The following is a 19731-nucleotide window of genomic DNA, read 5'->3' on the forward strand; positions in this document are numbered from 1 at the left end:
TCCAATAAAACTATATTACATTAGACAAAGATATATTTAAAGAGTTTCTATAAAGCTCTATCACAAATTACCTATTTATCTATTTATTACGATTTTGTTTTAATAAAAGGAAATCAATTTATATGAGTATTATTAATAGAAAAAATATTTATTAATTGATATAAAAAAGAGGTTTTAAAAGAGTTTCTATAAAACTCTAACACAATTTGCATATTTATCTATTTATTATGCGTTTTTTAATAAATGAAAAACAAATTATATACGAATTATTAATATAAAAAAATATTAATTAATTAATTTAAGAAGAGTTTTTAAAATAGTTTCTATATAAAACTTTCGCACAAATTACCTATTTATTTATTTATTATGAGTTTTTAATAATAAAAAAAATCTAATTAGACAAGAATTATTAATATAAAAAATATTTATTAATTAATATAAAAAATAAAATAATTTTTCTATAAAGCTACCACAACTTATCTTTTATTTTGAGTTTTTTTTTAATAAAAGGTAATCTAATTAGACAAGAATTATTAATATGAAAAAAAATATTAATTGATATAAAAAAAGTTTTTAAAAGATTTACTCTAGCACATATTACCTATTTATCTATTTATTATTAATTTTTTAATTAAAGAAAATATAATTAAAAATCAGTATATTTAAAAAAATAATAATACTTTCTATAAAATCAACCATAAATTAGCGGTTTATTTTCTATAAAACTCTGTCACATTATATAATTATTATGAAAGAAAATCTAATTAAACAAGAAACTATTAATATAAAAAATATTTATTAATTGATATCGAAAATAAAATAATTTCTCTAAAACTCTGCCGTAAATTATCTTTTATTATGAGTTTTTTAATAAAAGGAAATTTAATTAGACAAGGATATATTTAAAAAGAATAAAATAATTTATTTAAAACTTTACCACAAACTACTTATTTTTTTTTCAATAAAACTCTATCACATTAGACAAGTATATATTTAAAGAGTTTCTATAAAACTCTAACACAAATTATCTATTTGTCTATTTATTATTTTGAGTTAAAAGAAAAGAAAATCTAATTAGAGAATAATTTTTAATATAAAAAAATTATTAACTGATATATAAAATAAAATAAATTTTCTAAAATTCTGCCGCAAATTACCTTTAATTATAATTTTTTAATAAAAAAAATCTAATTAGACAAGGATATATTTAAAGAAAATAAAATAATTTTTATAAAACTCTAACACAAATTATATATTTTTTTCAGTAAAACTCTATCACATTAGACAAAAATATATTTATAGAGTTTTATAGAAACTCTAACACAAATTACCTATTTATCTATTTATTATTAATTTTTTAAATAAAGGACAATCTAATTGTAATAGTATTATGAATATAACTATAAAATATCATTAATTATAATAATATTTTATAGTTATTTAAAGTAATCATTTCATGCACAAAAAATTAATAAATATCTCTTTAAGAATCTCGAATCAATATACAGATTTCTCAAGTCATAATTGGTTGAAAATAAAAATATATTATAAATTTTGTATTTTAATTATTTTGCTTAATATAAAATAAATAAGTTTACTTATAATTCAAATATATTTCTTAGTGCTGATGAAAATATATTTTTAGAGCAGTGATACTCTTGCAGAAGGCAATTTTCCGAATTGCGAGCCGAACCACTGATCTATCATCTTACACGGTGAAATGGCTATTCACAAAGAAATCTTTCCAAACTTTCCATAACTGACATCTTTTTCCTAGACAAAGAAAAAACCTTTAAATTTCTCAAATTTACAATTAATGCCATCTTTTGTTGTAGTCAGAGTTGATTTTTATTAAGCTTGCAAATCAACTTGTTACTAATTGAATTTAAATTCCACAGAAGTTAAGTAAATAAAAATAACTTTTTAAAAAATTATAATGATTATATTCTAAGTTTCTAACAGAAAATGAATTTTTTTTTTTTTTTTTTCAAAATCAGATGAAATGTCTTGATACAAGTGATAATTTAAGTAGTACCTTATAAATGAGATAACAATTATTATAAAGTTAGGTTTTTAAAGCAAAAAAATAAAAGAAAGGGATGAAATTATTATCTCTCATAATAGCTTTCAAACTCCACACCTTTGATATAAATTTTTAATTTTTTAAAAACTTAAGTACTTTAAAATTATTATGATAAATTTCTAAAAAAATGGTCGTTATATAATAAATTAAAAATAAAGAATACAGACTACTATTGAATTAGCTAATGAGATCTACCAATATCAAATGATATACCTTGATGCAATTTATATTTTAAGTGAGAGATTATATTAATAATTTTTTATTTTTTTAAAAATTTATTATTATATTGGGTTAAGTGCAAAAAAAACCCCTCTATTATCGATATAGTGCATATCAGTCGTGGTAAAAAACTCCCTTATACTATCAATTTGGTGCAATTGGGTCCCTGGTAGTGTAAAATAACGATAGTACCCTCACTTCAGCTGAATAAATTAATGATTATAATACCGGCCATGTAAAATGACCCTTTTGTCCAAATTTGTATAAAATGGGGTTTGTTTGGCAGAAGAATAATATAAATCTCAAATTGTATAAAATTGGGATAACCTAAACCTGAATATAATTAAATCTAAAACCAAACAATGCCCCAACTATATAAATAATAATAATCACAATACAGAATAATAATAATAATAATAATCACAATACAGAATAGAATGTATTGGCTTGAGCTGCAATCATTGGTGCCAATTCATTTATGGCACAAAACATGAGATAGAGTTGTCTGTGTGTGTAAGGTTCTGAATCTGATGCAAACCTAAAACTCATCAAACTAGTAAAATTAATGTCCTGAATCTGATGCAAACCTAAAACTCATCAATCCAATTTGAAACTCGTTGTTGGCTCTAATGAAATTAAAATAGCTCATATACGAATTGAATTTAACTGACAACGGGTAACAAACTCGCGCGGGCTATAAATCATCTCTGTTCCTACATTAAGTAGGTGTCGTCTTCTATTGCAAATAACTTCCTGAATAGAGTTTAGAAATCAAATACAAACATATAAAAAAGAACACATCAAGAAAATAAAAGTAATCACCGAAAAAAAGAAAATTATAAACTGAGAAAACCAAATTTTTTTTAAAAAAAAATAGTAATAGTAACAACAATAACACTTCTATGAGCTACCAATCTCAGTATCTTAAAGCAGAACATTGCTGCTTTCTCCTCTCTGGTGACTTGAATAGCGCGTTGGTACACTAAAGAAAAAGCATCAAAACTGCCGCGATCTTATCTCACACTGGACTTAAAGAATTGCAACATCACGTTTGCAGGATTTTCATTTGGTGTCCTGCGATTCAAATGCTTTCCTATCTTTTTCTTCCTCCTAAAATACATTCTCTAGCATGCGCAACCTCCTCCCTGCTGCTCTGTTTGGGATGTATGGATAGCAGGTTTCAAATTCACATCAACCATGTCTTCCTGTTTCGTGGAGGAAAGGGTTTCCATTCCCGGCAAGGCAGCAGCAATCTTCCGGAACAGAAGCTGCAATTTTCGATTAGCAGAGAGTAAGCATTTTGCATCAGAATAGGAGATCATTATCTGAGTCATATAAGATCATCATTACAAACTTATTAACTACATATCTAGGAAACAGCCTACGAAAGGAATTAGTAATTACTACTGGTAGGTAATGAGAAAAAAGAAGTACAGAGGACTTGAGGTGTCCACCTTGGTATTGAATCCTGCCTTTGCACTGGTTTCGAAGAACATGACTCCAAACTCATGAACCTTGCCATCTCCTCCTTCAATTGAAACTTGTCTGTTTGATCACCAGAGGGTTGAAAATAAGAATTGAACCAGAGACATGCATGGAGAGAGAGAGAGGGAGAGAGAGCAGTGATCATGTACAGAGAGAGAGACAAATTGGTATGAGGTGCTGGGGGCCTTTTATGCACGTGTGGCTGAGGGTCTTTTCTGCACAAATTGTGAGGGGTAAAATGGGAAACAAAAGGGTAAAATGGGATTTTAAGTTTTACTTTTTTGTAAAAAATTGTCAGAGGGACCGGTTATGCACATTTTTTAAATTTTGTGAACTTGCATACACTTTTTTAAAAAGTAGGGACTTGTTCTGCACAAAGTCTATATATCAAGAAGTTTTTTTGCACTTAACCCTGTTATATTTTATAAATTTGAGAGTAATTAAATCATTTAATCAAGTTCATAAACATATATAATAATAATAATAATAATAATAATAATAATAAGGCATTAATTTTGGTTGAATTCATTTGTGTGTTTGATGGCATTGATGGTAAATCTGGGGAAACTCAAAGACTTGTTTTGAAAGGTAGAAAAAAATGTGCATTTATGGTACGAAGAGAGATTTATTTTCGAAAACTCAATCCACGGGTACAAAAACTATTAGTTCGGCCTATGATTCTGCAGCAAGCTTTCGACAATAATATCATACAATGGTTTAAAAAAAAAAAAAAAAAAAAAAAAAAAAAAAAAAAAAAAAAAACAATTTTCACGTACAATTATGTACAAGTGCACAAATGTTCTAGAGGAGCTGCTTTTTTGACCAAATTTTATGTGTAGTCACTCTAGCTCTCCATCTATGTGACACAAGGAGTGGGTATAAGAATGAAAATCTAACCAATCATGAAGCAATTTTTATTTATTTATTTTTTTCTAGATGAGGGGGCCTATTTTATTGCACAATGAATGCATGGCGGGTTTTTATTGGACGGACGCACAATAACATACAGTGCACGACTCACCCAATGTCTTTCCCAACATAAGAAGCAACTATTTTGCTATTTTGCTTCATTTAGTAGGAAAGAAAAAATTTGAATAAAAAAGATAAGTGATGGACAAGACATTCTTAGACAAGAGATTAAGTCCTTTATAATTTTTGTTCAATTGAATGAAAGAGAATAGAATGAGTTCTGAGGATACTAGAAGTAATATGGGCCGGGTACAATCCGCGGATGTGGCATCGGGTCAAACATTTGAGTTCAGCCCAAATAAGAGCACCACAGGATGGGCCGAGCTCGGAGAATCCATGGAAGAAGGCCAACCCCGCGGGAAAGAGGGCCCAAAGCTGATAGTCCAGCAACACTTGTAATTGCCTATAAATAGGCTGTGAAAAGAGTAAAAATGGGAGGATTATTGGGAAATGTACTGAAATTCTGTCAAAATGGAGAGAGAAATTTTCTTACATTTACAATTGGCGCAATCTGTGGGAACCGTTGGAGGTTGATTCATGTTTGATCGACATCATGTTGACTCAGACTAATTCGTGAAGACGAAGCTTGATTTTTGGAAGTTGAATCCAGATCTGAGATATTGCGTTTTGTTCTGAAGAAATTTTTGAATCTTGTTGATTTTGAGGTGTTGGCGTCAAATTTACGCAGCTGTGATTTGTTCGATCGGAGCCAGATTTGACAAGTTCAAAGCTAGGGAAACTCAGATCCAACGAGCTGAGAATACAATTCATTGAATTTGAGTCCAGATCTGACGAGATTCGCAGTAGCGAATTTTAGATCTGATCTAGAATTTGTGATTCATGCCTTTGCTTCGTTCCGGAATGATGATTGGAGGTGAGAACTCCAATCCGGTGGAGAATGTCCAGCAAATGAAACTTGATGAGTTGATGAATACGATCGAAGCTCTAAGGAGAGAGAATGCAGAGCTAAAAGCTGGAATGCAGCGTCAAGAAGCTCCGGCGATATTGCAACCACTTACAGCAGGCGAAGAAATAGTACAACCTGGTGTTGCACCCCGCGGTGAACGGGAAGAACACAGTCCGATGGATCTTCACCGCGAGGCGATCAGGGCAAATGATTTGCCGCCAATTGCTCGTCGTGTTGATGACCGTGAAGGATCAATTCACCTAGATCCACGGCGTGAACAGATCAGGCGCAACGAAGCTATGACTTTCGATCCATATCAAGAAGGGTTCAACCGAAAAGAGGCAGTGGAGTTTGACCGCCATAAAGCTATACCACCTTGGCATAAGGAGTTTGTGGAGGAAAGATCACTCGATTTGTCCTATCGGCCTTCCATGGCTACATTCGATTATTGAAGCTCAGAAAGGAGATCTATGGATCAGAGAGCTACCGCAGGGTTCCAGAGGGAGAATGAGGCCCTCCGCTCAGCGGCTCGGACGGTTGACTCGCCATTTATCGATGAAATTTTGAATGCTCCGAGTCCGAGGAAATTCTCCATGCCCATTTTCATTCTGTTTGACGGAACGACTGATCCGATTGATCAGTTGAAAATGGCCCTTAACACTGAGAATGACTCCTTAATGTGCAAGTGCTTTCCTACAAGCCTAGCTGGACCAGCACTCAATTAGTTCAAGAACCTGCTGAGGGGCTCAGTGGATAGTTTCCGAAACTTATGCGATCGGTTCATAAGCCAATATTATGGGAATAAACGCCCGGCAAAGGATGTTTTGAGCCTGTTCACAATGAAACAGCATGAGGACAAGCGTCTTCAAGCTTTTCTTACCAGGTTTAACCTTACTAAGAGCATGGTGATTGAATGTCATCCTTCTACAGCGGTTCAAGCATTTAAATTGTACATGATTCGTGGTACTCCATTCTACACAAGGTTGGTAGTGAATACGCCGAAGACCATGGATGAACTCAATGAAAGAGCTGATGGTTTTATACGCTTAGAATAAGAAGAAGCAGCTAACGCTCGGAAGACATCCGTAATAACAACAGAAGAGAAAACCAAAGCAAAAATTAGGCAAAAGCAGGCTCAGCCACAGCGTTAGACCTCTTGGAAAGCTGAAAAGAGGCCCAGAGAGGAAGAGCTGGTTACTCCGTTAAAAGTCACACTGGCAAGGCTGTACCAAGAAAATAAAGATAAGTTCCGACCTCCTTTACCTATCAGACAGCCCCTCGATCAAAAGGGCCAGTCTAAGCATTATGTTTTCCATTCTGACTTTAGCCATCAGACTAATGAATGCAGGAACTTAAAGAGGCAGGTAGAGATGCTGATAGCCAGAGGGGAGTTCGCAAGATATATCCAAGGCACGGCAATGGAACAGAGCCGACCAATGGAGCAAGTAAAAATGAATCAGAAGCCGAGCTCCCAAAGCTCGCAGCCAGTTCGCATAATCAATGCGATTCATGGTCGGCCCGAACTGGCTGGAGAGTCAGAAGAACTGCTTAGAACGCGCCTCCGCCTGGCACAGATGAAGAGGAGAATAGGTAATGTAAACACTCTATATCAGCAGAACGCATCAACGTAAATCAAGTTTGACAGAACCGACCTGTTACGCGTTCAGATTCCTTATGAAGATCCGTTAGTCATTAGTTTGACAGTGGCCGAATATTTGGTACGCAGAGTTCTGATTGATCCTGGAAGTAGTGCGAACGTCATGCCAAGGGACACATTTGATCGGCTCGAGATCAAGCCAGACTGGCTCAAGCCCACTGGGAATCCTTTGCTAGGGTTTGATGGAAAACGAGTGGAACCCATCGATATGGTGGAAGTAGTAGTGTATGCCGCAGAGAGGGTTCTGATGGAGAGCTTTGTGGTTGTCGAGATCCATCCCTTTTACAACCTTCTGATAGGCAGAGGGTGGATCCACAGAGTTCAAGGTGTTCCTTCCACGCTGCACCAAGTAATGAGATGCCTGGCCCAGACGGCACCAAGGTGATTGACATTTATGGGGACCAAGTTGCAACTAAAGAATGTTATTCAGTGACACTGAAATCCGCAAGGAAAGGAAAAACACCTGTCCGGTCGGCGAGCCCGAGATAGCAATTACAGAAACCTTCACCCAAGCAAAATAGGGAGGAGGAGCCAGTGGACTTGACTGAAGAGCCCCTTGTTGATGTACAAATCGATCAATCTAGGCCAGAGTGAACAACTCGAGTGGGAGTCAGACTCACCGAGAGGGAAAAACAGGAGTTAATTGATTTCTTGTCTCACAACGCCGATGTATTTGCATAGAATCACTTAGACATGCCTGGAATTAGCCCTTTTGTATCCTGTCACTCCCTGAACGTCAATCCCAATGCAAGACCTATAAAGCAGAAGCAGCGAAGGTTTGCTCCAGAACATAACCAGATCATAGCCGAGGAGGTTGATAGGCTGCTTGATGCGGGATTCATAAGAGAAGTGTACTATCCCGACTGGTTATCAAACATTGTTGTTGTACAGAAGAAGAATGGGAAATGGCGAGTGTGCATTGACTTCACCAATCTGAACAAAGCCTGTCCGAAGGATAGCTTTCCGCTGCCTAAGATTGATCAAATAATGGATGCTACTACTGGATATGAGCGTTTAACCTTCTTAGATGCTTATTCAGGTTATAACCAAATCCCCATGGACCCAGCTGATGAAAAGAAAACTTTTTTCGTTACTGATCGAGGGACCAATTGCTACAGAGTTATGCCGTTCGGACTGAAGAATGCCGGAGTGACTTATCAAAGGCTTATTAGCAAAATTTTCAAGGATCAAATTGGAAAGACCGTGGAAGCCTACATTGATGACATGGTAGTAAAAAGAAAAAAGAAAGATGACTATCTGAAACATCTACAAGACGTATTTGATGTCTTGAGACAATATGGAATGAAGCTCAATCCAACCAAGTGCTCATTCGGCGTGAGTTCTGGTCAGTTCTTGGGACACGTGGTTAATCAGAGAGGCATAGAAGCTAGCCCTATCCAAGCAGAAGCTCTGACTAAGAATGCCGAGCCAAAGACAGTCAAAGAAGTGCAAGCACTTACAGGTCGGATAGCTGCATTGAGCCGGTTCATTTCCAAATTGTCAGATCACTGCAAACCATTTTTTGACACAATACGAAGCCATGGGAGACAAGTTTGGGGGGATGAACAGCGCCAAACATTAACTGGTCTGAAAGAATATATGTAGAACCTTCCGGTCCTGTCAGCTCCTGAACTAGGAGAAAAACTATTTTTATACCTCGGGATATCCAGCATCGCAACAAGTGGCGTTCTGATCCGTTGTAAAGAGGGAAAGCAATATCCAGTGTTTTATGTTAGCAAAACGATGACTGAGGCCGAACGATGATATTCAAAGGCCGAGTGGGTGATACTCTCACTAGTATATGCAAAAAGAAAGCTCAGGCATTATTTCGAATCCCATCCTATCATCGTTCAAACCACTTTCCCTATCAGAATAATCCTACACAAGCCAGACCTCTCAGGGAGGATGACGAAGTGGGCCATAGAGTTAAGCTCATTTGACATAACATATAAACCCAGAACGGCAATCAAAGGGCAAGCAGTGGCAGATTTTCTACTGGAATATGATTCAGAAGACATGGAGGAAGACCTTCGAGGTTGCTTGTGGAAACTCTTCGTCGATGGATCCTCAAATCAGATGGGGGCAGGCATTGGGGTTAAACTGCAGACACCAGAAGGCACGTCCCTAAGTCAAGTGCTCCGGCTTGAATTCAGAGCCACTAATAATGAAGCAGAATACGAGGCACTACTGGCTGGACTTAAGCTCGCCAAAGAGCTGAAGGTCAGGAATTTGATCGTCTTTAGTGACTCGCAGTTAATTGTTCAGTAGGTGAATGATGAATATGAAACCAAAGATGAAATGATGGAAGCATATCATTCTGCTGTTATGCGAGAAGTCAAAAACTTTAAAAAAATTGAATTCATCCAAATACCGAGGGAGCATAATGAAGATGCCGATCGGTTAGCATGTAGCGCCTCGGGTTCTGGCGAGACATTGGCAAGGGTGATTCCAGTAGGTATACTGAACCAGCCATCTATTTTCTTGGTAAGTGAATGTTATTCCATATGAGCCAAGTTGGATTGATCCGATCATAACTTATATTCGGGATGGTACTCTGCCTGAGCAAAGAGATGAGGCTAGGAAAATCAAATCGAACGCTGCAAAGTACGCCATAGTGTATAACCAGTTATACAGGAGATCTTTTTCTGGGCCGTACTTAAAGTGCGTTACCCCCATAGAGGCTCGGCAGATATTGCGAGCTATTCATGAAGGTGTGTGTGGAAATCATTCAGGGGGAAGATCTTTAGCGCACAAAACAATGATGCAAAGGTACTTCTGGCCCAACATGTCACGAGATGCGGAAGAATTCTCCAGAAGATACGATAAATGCCAAAGGTTCGGATCGTTAATTCACCAACCACCTGAGGACTTGCACGTCATGGCCACACCATGGCCTTTCGCATAATAGGGGATGGATGTGGTTGGTCTTCTGCCAACTGCAAGAGCTCAGAATAAGTATGTATTGCTGGCAACAGATTACTTTACCAAATGGGTGGAACCAGAACCGTATCCGAGCGTAACGCAAACCCATGTAAGACGCTTCATCTGGAGTAATATTATTTGCCGTTTTGGTGTTCTAAGGTCAACCGTTATGGATAATGGGACTAATCTCGACAGCAAATAAGTCAGGGAGTTGCTGGAAGAATATGGAATTAACCAAAAGTTGGCAGCAGTAAGTCATCCCCAGGCCAATGGACAAGCAGAAATTACGAATAGAACAATTTCCGCTTGTATCAAGAAGAAACTGGAAGACCATAAAGGGAAATAGCTGGACGAACTCCCGAATGTCCTATGGGCTTACAGAATGACCCCTAGACTGCCGACCAGGGAAAGCCCATTCGCCATAGCATACGGAACTGAGGCAGTCATACCGGTTGAATATTTGGTTCCAACTGTCCGAAGTTTAACATGGAATCAAGAGTAGAATGATAAAATACTGAGATTTAACCTTGATATGTTAGAGGAAAAGAGAGATGCTACGGTAATAAGGCTTGCATCCTATCAGCAGACACTGGCTAATAACCACAACAAAAGGGTGAAGTACAGAGATTTCACACTAGTTGATCTGGTTCTGAATAAGAAGGTAGGAATGGTTAAAAAGATGATGTCACATTGGGAAGGGCCATACAGAATTGCAGAAGTCCTAGGAAAGGGGGCATATATACTAAAGACCATAGCTGGAAAGTTGGTTAACAAGCCAGTGAATGCTACATCTTTAAAAAGGTATTATCTGTAGAAGGTTAAAGTTTTAATTCTGGCACTATTTATTTTCAGTTGTACAGAATTCTGAAATTCATAAAAAGCTATCTTCTTCTAAAAAGTTGAGTGTATGAAAACAGCAAAGTAAGTGGCAGCTGGCATTATGAGCCGAACGCCAAAAACTTGCTAAAAAATAAAAGAGTGAAAGTGGCAAGTGGCATTCTAGCCGAGCACCAACCACTCAGCAAAGTAACTGGCAACTGGCACTATGAGCCGAACGCCAAAAACTTGCCAAAAAATAAAAGAGTGAAAATGGCAAGTGGCATTCTAGCCGAGCGCCAACCACTCAGCAAAGTAAATGGCAGCTGGCACTATGAGTCGAATGCCAAAAACTTGCCAAAAAATAAAAGAGTGAAAGTGGCAAGTGACATCCTAGTCGAGCGCCAACCACTCAGCAAAGTAAGTGGCAGCTGGCACTATGAGCCGAATGCTGAAAACTTGCACCAAAAAAAAAAAAAGAAAAAAAAGAAAAAAAAAAAAAGTGGCAAAGTGGCACACCAACCAAATGCCAACCACTGACATATAGAAAGAAACCAAATCAGATAGCATTAAGTCATTAAGTAAAAGGATTTTTTGCAAAAATTCAAACCAAAAGTCAGTTATTTCATTAATAATAAAGTTTCTGAGTTACAAAAAAATGAAATGAGGTATACAGATGACAAAAGTGCAGAAGGAAGGAGGTCGATACATCAAAAAGGTTCTAACTAGAAGCATTTGCCCCGTCAGCTTCTTGATGGTGCTGAACGGTTCCCTCATCGCTTTGGGCGATTTCGTCCTCACGAAGAGGAGAGTCAAGATGAATGACAGACTTATTCTGCTGATTTCTATCCTCAGTAGTATTGGAAGAATCAGTTTACTGAGTTTCACCCTTAGTAGTAGTGGCGGATGGAATCACGGTGGACAGAGGAAGAATGTCCAAAGGTTGAGCAGTAAAGGGAGTATGAGTGATCCTGGAAGAGGCGATCTCTTGGCATTCATCAAATATGCCTTCAGCAGAGGTGGAGTCTGGGTCGACATAAACACCCGGAGGATTAATCTCCAGCTCTTTGTCAACCTCATCAGGGGTAGAACCAGTCTGACCTTCAGCGAGAACACGATCGGTATAACCTTCTCGAAACCCCTGAGCATATCTGAGGGCCCCGACCTTAGAAAACCGAGCATGCAGAGCTAGCATACCATCATTTACCTTACTAATGGTGTTGAGTAAGGCATCACGCTCATCCAGAGCTCTTTTCTCAAAGGCCATCCGAGCGAATTGCTCATCACTCAGAAAGCGGTGGAGTTCCTCCTTCTCAGCCTTAAGAGATTCCCGCTCAGTATGCCAGACACTCTTCTTAAGTTGCAGAGCGTCCTTTTCGTCCTGAAGAGAGTCGGTCTCCCTTTTCAGAGTATCTCTCTCTTGTTCGACCTTGTTTAGCTGAACCATCAGCTCAGCATTTCTGGTGCTGATGATCTTATTTTCTTTAGTAGCAACATCAAGGCTGTTAGAAAACTTACGAGCCTTGGCATTCCCCATCTCTACTTGCTTCTGCATGGCCATCATCCCGAACAGGGTCTGCAAAGATATACATGACAACTAATTAAGCCGAGCAGGTGATCAGAAGAAATCAAATATAAAGACTATGTAAAGATTTGCTGACTGAAGGGGAAAACTTACCTCTATGGCAGACAAAGGGAAGCGGCTGAACACTTCCTTCTGAGATAGACCCTTGGCAACCTCAATGTCTCTAGGAGTCCACATGCCCCTGTAGACTGCCATAGCGATTTGACCATCCTTGAACATGGTCTCATTCGACTTCATAGATGACCCGTCCGTTCGGACAAACTGAGGGGTCCATGACGCCATAATAGAGGTAGAAGCATTGGCCGAAACAGACCTTGAGGGAACAGGAGGTCTGATTGAAGGTAGAATGGATACGTTCGGTTCAGATGGACGAATCTTTCTTGATAAAGGGATGTTATCTGGGCTGGAAGGAGTATCAGGCTGATGCCTCTTCCCCCTCTCCTTTTCCTAGACAGCAGTAGTGGTATTAGCAGGACGGGTGCCAGCTGAAGGAGTTGCGCTCGGATTAACAAGTGGAACGTTAGCAACTGGGTTGGCAGTTACCACGTTTGAGATGGTGGAAGGAGTGGTATCAGAAATAGTGGCCGAAGATGATGCTGAGGCCGAAGAGAAGGTTGCAGCAGGAGTAGCAGTAACCCTCGGAGGATCTTTCCTCCTGCTGAAAGAAGGAATCTGGAACTGGCTCATGTTTTTACCAATAAGAGAGATATCAAAGAGGTTGTCCGCAGTAAGGAGATCTGAGCAGGAAGGGATGTTGTTTAAAACGTATTCGTTTAGGTAGTTGATCCTATCCCTGTAAACACCATAACCCAAGTCATTACAAGGAATGCCTAGGGAATGACAAAGAAAAATACAGAAGCGAGGGACACAAATTTCGCAAAAACAGTCATTTTTATGTGTTTTAAAATTTTTATACGAATAAACAGAGCATTCGCCAAAGGTGCTACGGATAGGAAAGTCCTCTGCGGCTGGAGAAGACCAAGCACCTCTAACCCCTATTATGTTATTTCTCCAACCCTTCTCGGATTTGATTTTGTCTTTACATATAGATCTCTTTTCAATCGGGTAAAAGTGGTAAAAACGGTTCGTCAGAATTGATCTTGCTAACTTTGTAATAGAGGAGAAGATCTATGATATCAAGATTTAGACCTCTGTCACGGATCAGAAGTAGCAGAACGGATAATACTCTAAGGAAATTGGGGTTTACCTGTAGAGGGGAAAGCCCCAATTTATTAAAAACATAGTTAAAGAAGGGATATAGAGGGAACCTAATGAGGTTAAGATGAAGATGGGAAAATAAAACCTCGCCGGGAAAAAGGCCAGCACCAGTTCTATTATTCACCTCTCTAGGGCAATTTCTAATTTGAATGTCGTCAGGAAGCTGAAGTTTTATGTGAAGAATATCTAGATCTATAGGCATGGTGAGATTGAGTGAAGATTTAAAGGAAGAAAGAGAGATCCTCTGAAAGAGAAAGGCAAACAAAACTAACCTCAGAGAGTAAAAACGTCAAAGAGCACTGCAAGGTCGCTGGAAAAAGTAACTTTTGCAAGAAATCGCCGGAGAAGATTTGACTCGGAAGAGATGGATGAAGGTTTGAGCAACAGTAAAGCATGATAGAGACGGTAAAGAAAATTGATGGAACATCCCTGGGCTTATAAAGACAAGGTGGGCCCGAAGATCAAGGATTCGGGAAACCGAGGAGTTTTTTGAATCTCGGAGCATTGGTTCCCAAATCTAACTGTTCATTTTCTAAGGGATCTTCTCGAGCCGTCAGGCCATGATTAGCAGCCTCTAATAATTACCCCCTAATTAATTAGGGAGTAATTATGGGGGCAGTTGAGGATAATATGGGCCGGGTACAATCCGCGGATGTGGCATCGGGTCAAACACTTGAGTTCAGCCCACATAAGAGCACCACATGATGGGCCGAGCTCGGAGAATCCATGGAAGAAGGCCAAGCCCGCGGGAAAGAGGGCCCAAAGCTGATAGTCCAGCAACACTTGTAATTGCCTATAAATAGGCTATGAAAAGAGTAAAACTGGGAGGATTATTGGGAAATGTACTGAAATTCTGTCAAAATGGAGAGAGAAATTTTCTTGCATTTACAAGTTCACAATTTATTTTGTTCCTTAGGAGAGAAGGAAAAAGATGTTTTAAAGTTGTTTTTATATTATACCTATCAATATGTATGATATTTTAATTTATAAAAGATATTACTATATTTTAAAGTGGTATAATTTAAAATAATGTTGTAATGTAAAATTTCTATAATTAACACATTTGTCTTCCTTCTATTATCTTTTATCTCTTTATCTTCTCTTTAACAAATGAATGAATTTTATTCCTCTCCCTCCAAATCTTTTTTTCCAACAAAGGAGTGAGTGTTTGACATTTAGAGTCCGTTTGGGAATTGATTCTACAGTTTAAAAAATACTTTTATTTTAAAAAATTGCGTTTAGATGTGTTTGGTAATCATATGATTATCAAATTTAGCTCAGTAGAGTGTTTGGTAATCATATGATAATCAAATTTAGCTCAGTAGAGTGTTTGAATGAATGACTAAAAACTTTTAAAATTACATTCTGGGTAGAAGTTGTTGAATATTTTAAGTAACTCTTTTTCATTTGTCTTAATATACTTCGTACATATTGCACGAAAAGAAACTGTAGAAGATCCGTGGAGGAGCATATGGGCCAAGAGCGACACGACCTAATCTACATCTGATAATTTGAAGAGCAATTAATTTAATTAAATAAGTCATTCAAAATAATTAAGTTAATTCTTTAAAAGTTTTATAACTACCCCACCGCTAGCAATATTTGACTTTAGCCCCATATTCCTTTTACTGGCATTGAATACACTCTAATGTAAGACAAAAATGAAAGGAATCAAATGGTGGGAATGCAATATATGTGAAACAATGAAAAAAAAAGGAAAAAAAAAAAAAAGGAGTGTGTCGGGGATAGTTCGCTGTATCGTCCAATATACGACTTTTTTTCAAATTTGATATGATATTCATATCGGAATTTAGACTGATTTTGTCCGAATCCGTTATACTACGACCGTGATCGATATTGCGAACCATCGAGGTGCGAGTAGTAATATATAACTAATACATATATATATGCGCGCGTGCGTGTGTTAGTTGAGAGAAGAAAAAGAAGAAAAGCAAAATGTTAGGTAGAAAAGAGAAAAGTAGTGTTTGGTAAGTGTGTAATGTAATAATAAATAGGGAAAGTACAATGACACCCTCTCACGTTTGCTATAAAGACATATATATATACAAGTTGAGTCTTTTTTGGACAATCACTCCCCCTCGTTAGAAATTAGATCCAAACAGCCCCTTAAACAATGTAAATGTCAAAATTACCCTTCAAATTTTTTATATTAATTTAAATTTTAAAATATTAAAACTCTTAAATAACACTTTTGCCTCAAGTAAACTTTCAGTACACTTCACCTCTCTCTTTAACCTCATTCATCCTCATTACACCACAAGCCACCACCACAATTGTTGGTTCGCCGCCACCACAGTTGTTGGTTCACACCAACCACCACCACCACCACCACTAAACATATCACCTCTGAAACACTAACCCTAAACCAACACTAAACACAAGGCCTCTAAAACCCTAACCCTAATAAACCCACCACCAAACACCAACACCTTCAAACACCCAACTCTTCAAGATACAACACACACACACACACACACACACACACACACACACACACACACACACACACACACATCAATATACCTCCAAGATCGTCCTAGTACGACTTCGACAGTGGTTGCGGCGCCTACACCACCACAGCCTTCACCCACAAGCGTGAGATCCAATTCGATGCATTTGAATTTATTCCCCGCCCGATTTGATGCGTTGGAATTGATTCCTACCCAAATCATCACTAGGAGCCGAAGTGGGTAAAGCCTGTCGTAATGAACTATCCTCATCTTCTTTTTCTCACACACTTCTTGACACACCCAACCCAATTTACACTATTTAATAAATTGAACAATTAAACCGCATTTAACCATCTGCATTAACCTCATACATACGTGACGTTATCATACATCAGAGTGTCTACTTAACAGTTTACAATTAAAAACAAACTATAAGCCCATTATGCGAGTTCCGACAATACTAAACCATTAATTACAAGTTATACTACCAAATTCTACTACAATAATTATATCTTATAGGAAAGACTTTTTACTGTTCCTTTCCCATTCACACCTAAGATTCTAGACTTGACAGTGGCAACAAAACCTTGTACCTGAAAAATATAAATATGGAATGAGTGAGCTTAAAACCCAGTGAATGTAACACTACTACATCAAAATAATATAAACAAATATTATCAGATAATTTTAATTAAACTTCATTAATATATAACTTCCTCCCTTATAAGAATTATAATATAGTACTCTCCTTCTAGGCTGGATCTTATATAATATAGTACTCTCCTTCCAGTCCAGAGTACGGACTTTATATAATATAATACTTTCCTTTTAGGCCAGAGTATGGACTTTATATAATACATTAATTGAATCTATATGAACATCTCCATGTCAAATAAACATCTTCATATCATATTTCAACATACACATTCAAATATAGACTTCTAGTTAGTACACTTACCTTGGCTACCTTTTTCAAATTGTTTATTTGAATTTCGTCGAGTTATCACTTCTTTCTCCACTCCTGAACAATATTACAATCACATCATACTCCTTTATAAAGAGAGATAAATAATAGTAATTATCATCTCCATAATAAATCTCAAACTTTAAAAATTTCTTCATAAACACTTATATCCAATCCCTACACAATAACATGAATTGTATCCGGTTACACCAGTTCATAAATAAATAATATGAAATTCATGCCGTGAATTGTCAATTATCGAAATTCCAAATAAATTTCTAATTAAAATTTATCATACGAATTGTCTTTACTGTACTTTTTTTTCCGAAAATTAAAGCAATTTTCATATATGGATAAAAATTTGCAAGAGAAGGGCCTTTGGCCCAAAGTAGAAAACTGGTAAGCGCTTAGGTACCATATAGGCCCAAAATAGGAAAGAACCCAAATACAAAGTAACTACCACTAACTGAAGGATGAAAATAGAGTCACTATTAAACAATCCGGTGGAAATACAGCAGCGGCTGGGCCGCCATGAACTAGTCCGGCGGCCGAGGAGGAGGTCTGCAGTAAGACAGTGAGAGATTCCAACCTTGGAGAATCGATCTAAAGGAAGAGTAGTCCCTCAAATAACCCCATTTCAGAATTGCAGCAATTGGGGATGAGACTTTTGCACAAACCACCCTCTGCGAAGACTTCTGACCTTTGAAGATTCTTGCATTTATCTCTTCCCAGGTATGAAACACTAAAGCAAAAAAACATAGTTTCCTATGTAGATTAATAGGAGTATTAGCTTTACAATGATCACTGATCCACGTCACTAAATTGTCCCAATTGTCAATTGTTGTGTGAATGCTGGTCTTGTATTTGATGAAACGCCAAAGGGACGATGTGAATGAGCAGTTGAAAAACAGGTGACTATGAAACTCAATAGTCATATTGCACAGAAAGCAAATGTTATAGTGTGTAGCCATTGATTTGCTGTCAAGGGTACGCAATTTGGATTGAACAGCCAACCAAAGATTGAATTTCATTTTTGGTATGGTGGGAGAGTGCCAAACGAGATCTTGCGATAGGACAGTGGGGAACTCACCTGAAAGGTGTGCAAGAGTGTGCTTGAAAGAGTATAGGCCTGTTGGTGAAGCTGTCCATCTCTTGATGTCTGACCTGTGCACAACAGAAGCAAGAAGGGGTTAACAATTTAGGGATTAAGTTGGTTAGAACTGGAGGGAAGTTCCAATTGTTGTTCTCAATGAAAAAATCCACAGTTGTAGCCTCAATGACTCCACCCTCATTAAGCAAGCTGATTGGAAACCTTGAACACAATGGACCTCCAGGAGCCCAATCGTCCCACCAGAATGAAGTTGAGGCACCATTACCAATAGAGTGTTTAATGAGCAATCTTATGGGGTGCCTTATTTGATAGATTTTTCTCCAACTCCATGAGCAAGGTTGAGGATCGTTTAGTGTCTAGAGATTCCTTAACTTAAGAAGGTGAGAGTGGCACCATAATACCCAAAGCCTGTTTGATTCATCTGTTAGGAGTTCCCAAATAAATCTGATAATCCCAGTCTTGTTTGCAATTTCTATGTTGGGGATTCCCAACCCACCAGCATGTTTAGGGCTGCATACCCTACTCCAAGCCACTTTAGAGCCTGTGCATTTCATCGCTGGACCAGACCAAAGAAACCTCCTGAAAATCTTGTTAAGTTCATCTATAACACCCTTTGGTAGAATGAAAATATCGCACCAATAGTTTTATGTAGAGATCAAAATAGACTTAATCAATTGTAGTCTACCTGTATAGGATAGGGATCTTGAGATCCAGTTAGTGATTCTGTGGGTGATCATGCTTACCAATAAGCTGCAGTGTTGAGCCTTCAAATTGGTGGAGATCAAAGGTACACCTAGGTATTTCACTGGAAGTGTGCCTGCATTGATTCCCAAAAGTGAAGTGATCATGTTGTGTATGGTCATTGATTCTAAAGAAATAAACTTCATTTTTTAGAGATTTATGTCCAGACCAGACATTAAGCAAAAAAGGTCAAGTGCAGACTTGAGGATTGAGACTAAGCAAATGTCCTCATGGCATTATAGGAGCAAGTCATTTGCATAGGACAAGTGAGTTATTTTTTGCTGCCTGCACCTCCAATGATACTTAAAGTAGGGCACCCTCTCCACATAATTGCTGACTATTGAGGAAAAATCATCCATAACAATTACAAAAAGGAAAGGAGAGATTGGATCCCCTTATCTTAGACCTCTCTACCCTTTGAAAAAACCTTGGAATTCACCATTAAGAGCAATAGTGAATGAGGGAAAGGAGATGCAATCATTGATCAGAGAAATAAATTTTGGTGGGAAGTTGTGTAATGTTAGGCAGTTGAAGATGAAATCCCACCTAACTGAATCATAAGCCTTCTTGAGGTCCACTTTAA

General features: G+C 37.5%; 1 protein-coding gene across 1 annotated transcript; it reads right to left on the reverse strand.

The window, feature by feature from the left end:
* Positions 1-3426: 3426 nt before the first annotated feature.
* LOC132278591 (ras-related protein RABH1e-like) lies at positions 3427-4858 on the reverse strand. Its single transcript, XM_059780422.1, has 3 exons — positions 4809-4858; positions 3757-3847; positions 3427-3627 (listed from the first exon to the last, which is right to left on the reverse strand). The coding sequence occupies exons 1-3, from the start codon at positions 4856-4858 to the stop codon at positions 3427-3429; spliced, it is 342 nt and encodes a 113-aa protein (XP_059636405.1).
* Between the last annotated feature and the right edge of the window lie 14873 nt (positions 4859-19731).

Source organism: Cornus florida, unplaced genomic scaffold, assembly GCF_030987335.1.
Source record: "Cornus florida cultivar Cherokee Brave unplaced genomic scaffold, ASM3098733v1 CherokeeBrave_3.0.0_Hap2_Chr01, whole genome shotgun sequence".
NCBI classification, from domain to species: domain Eukaryota; kingdom Viridiplantae; phylum Streptophyta; class Magnoliopsida; order Cornales; family Cornaceae; genus Cornus; species Cornus florida.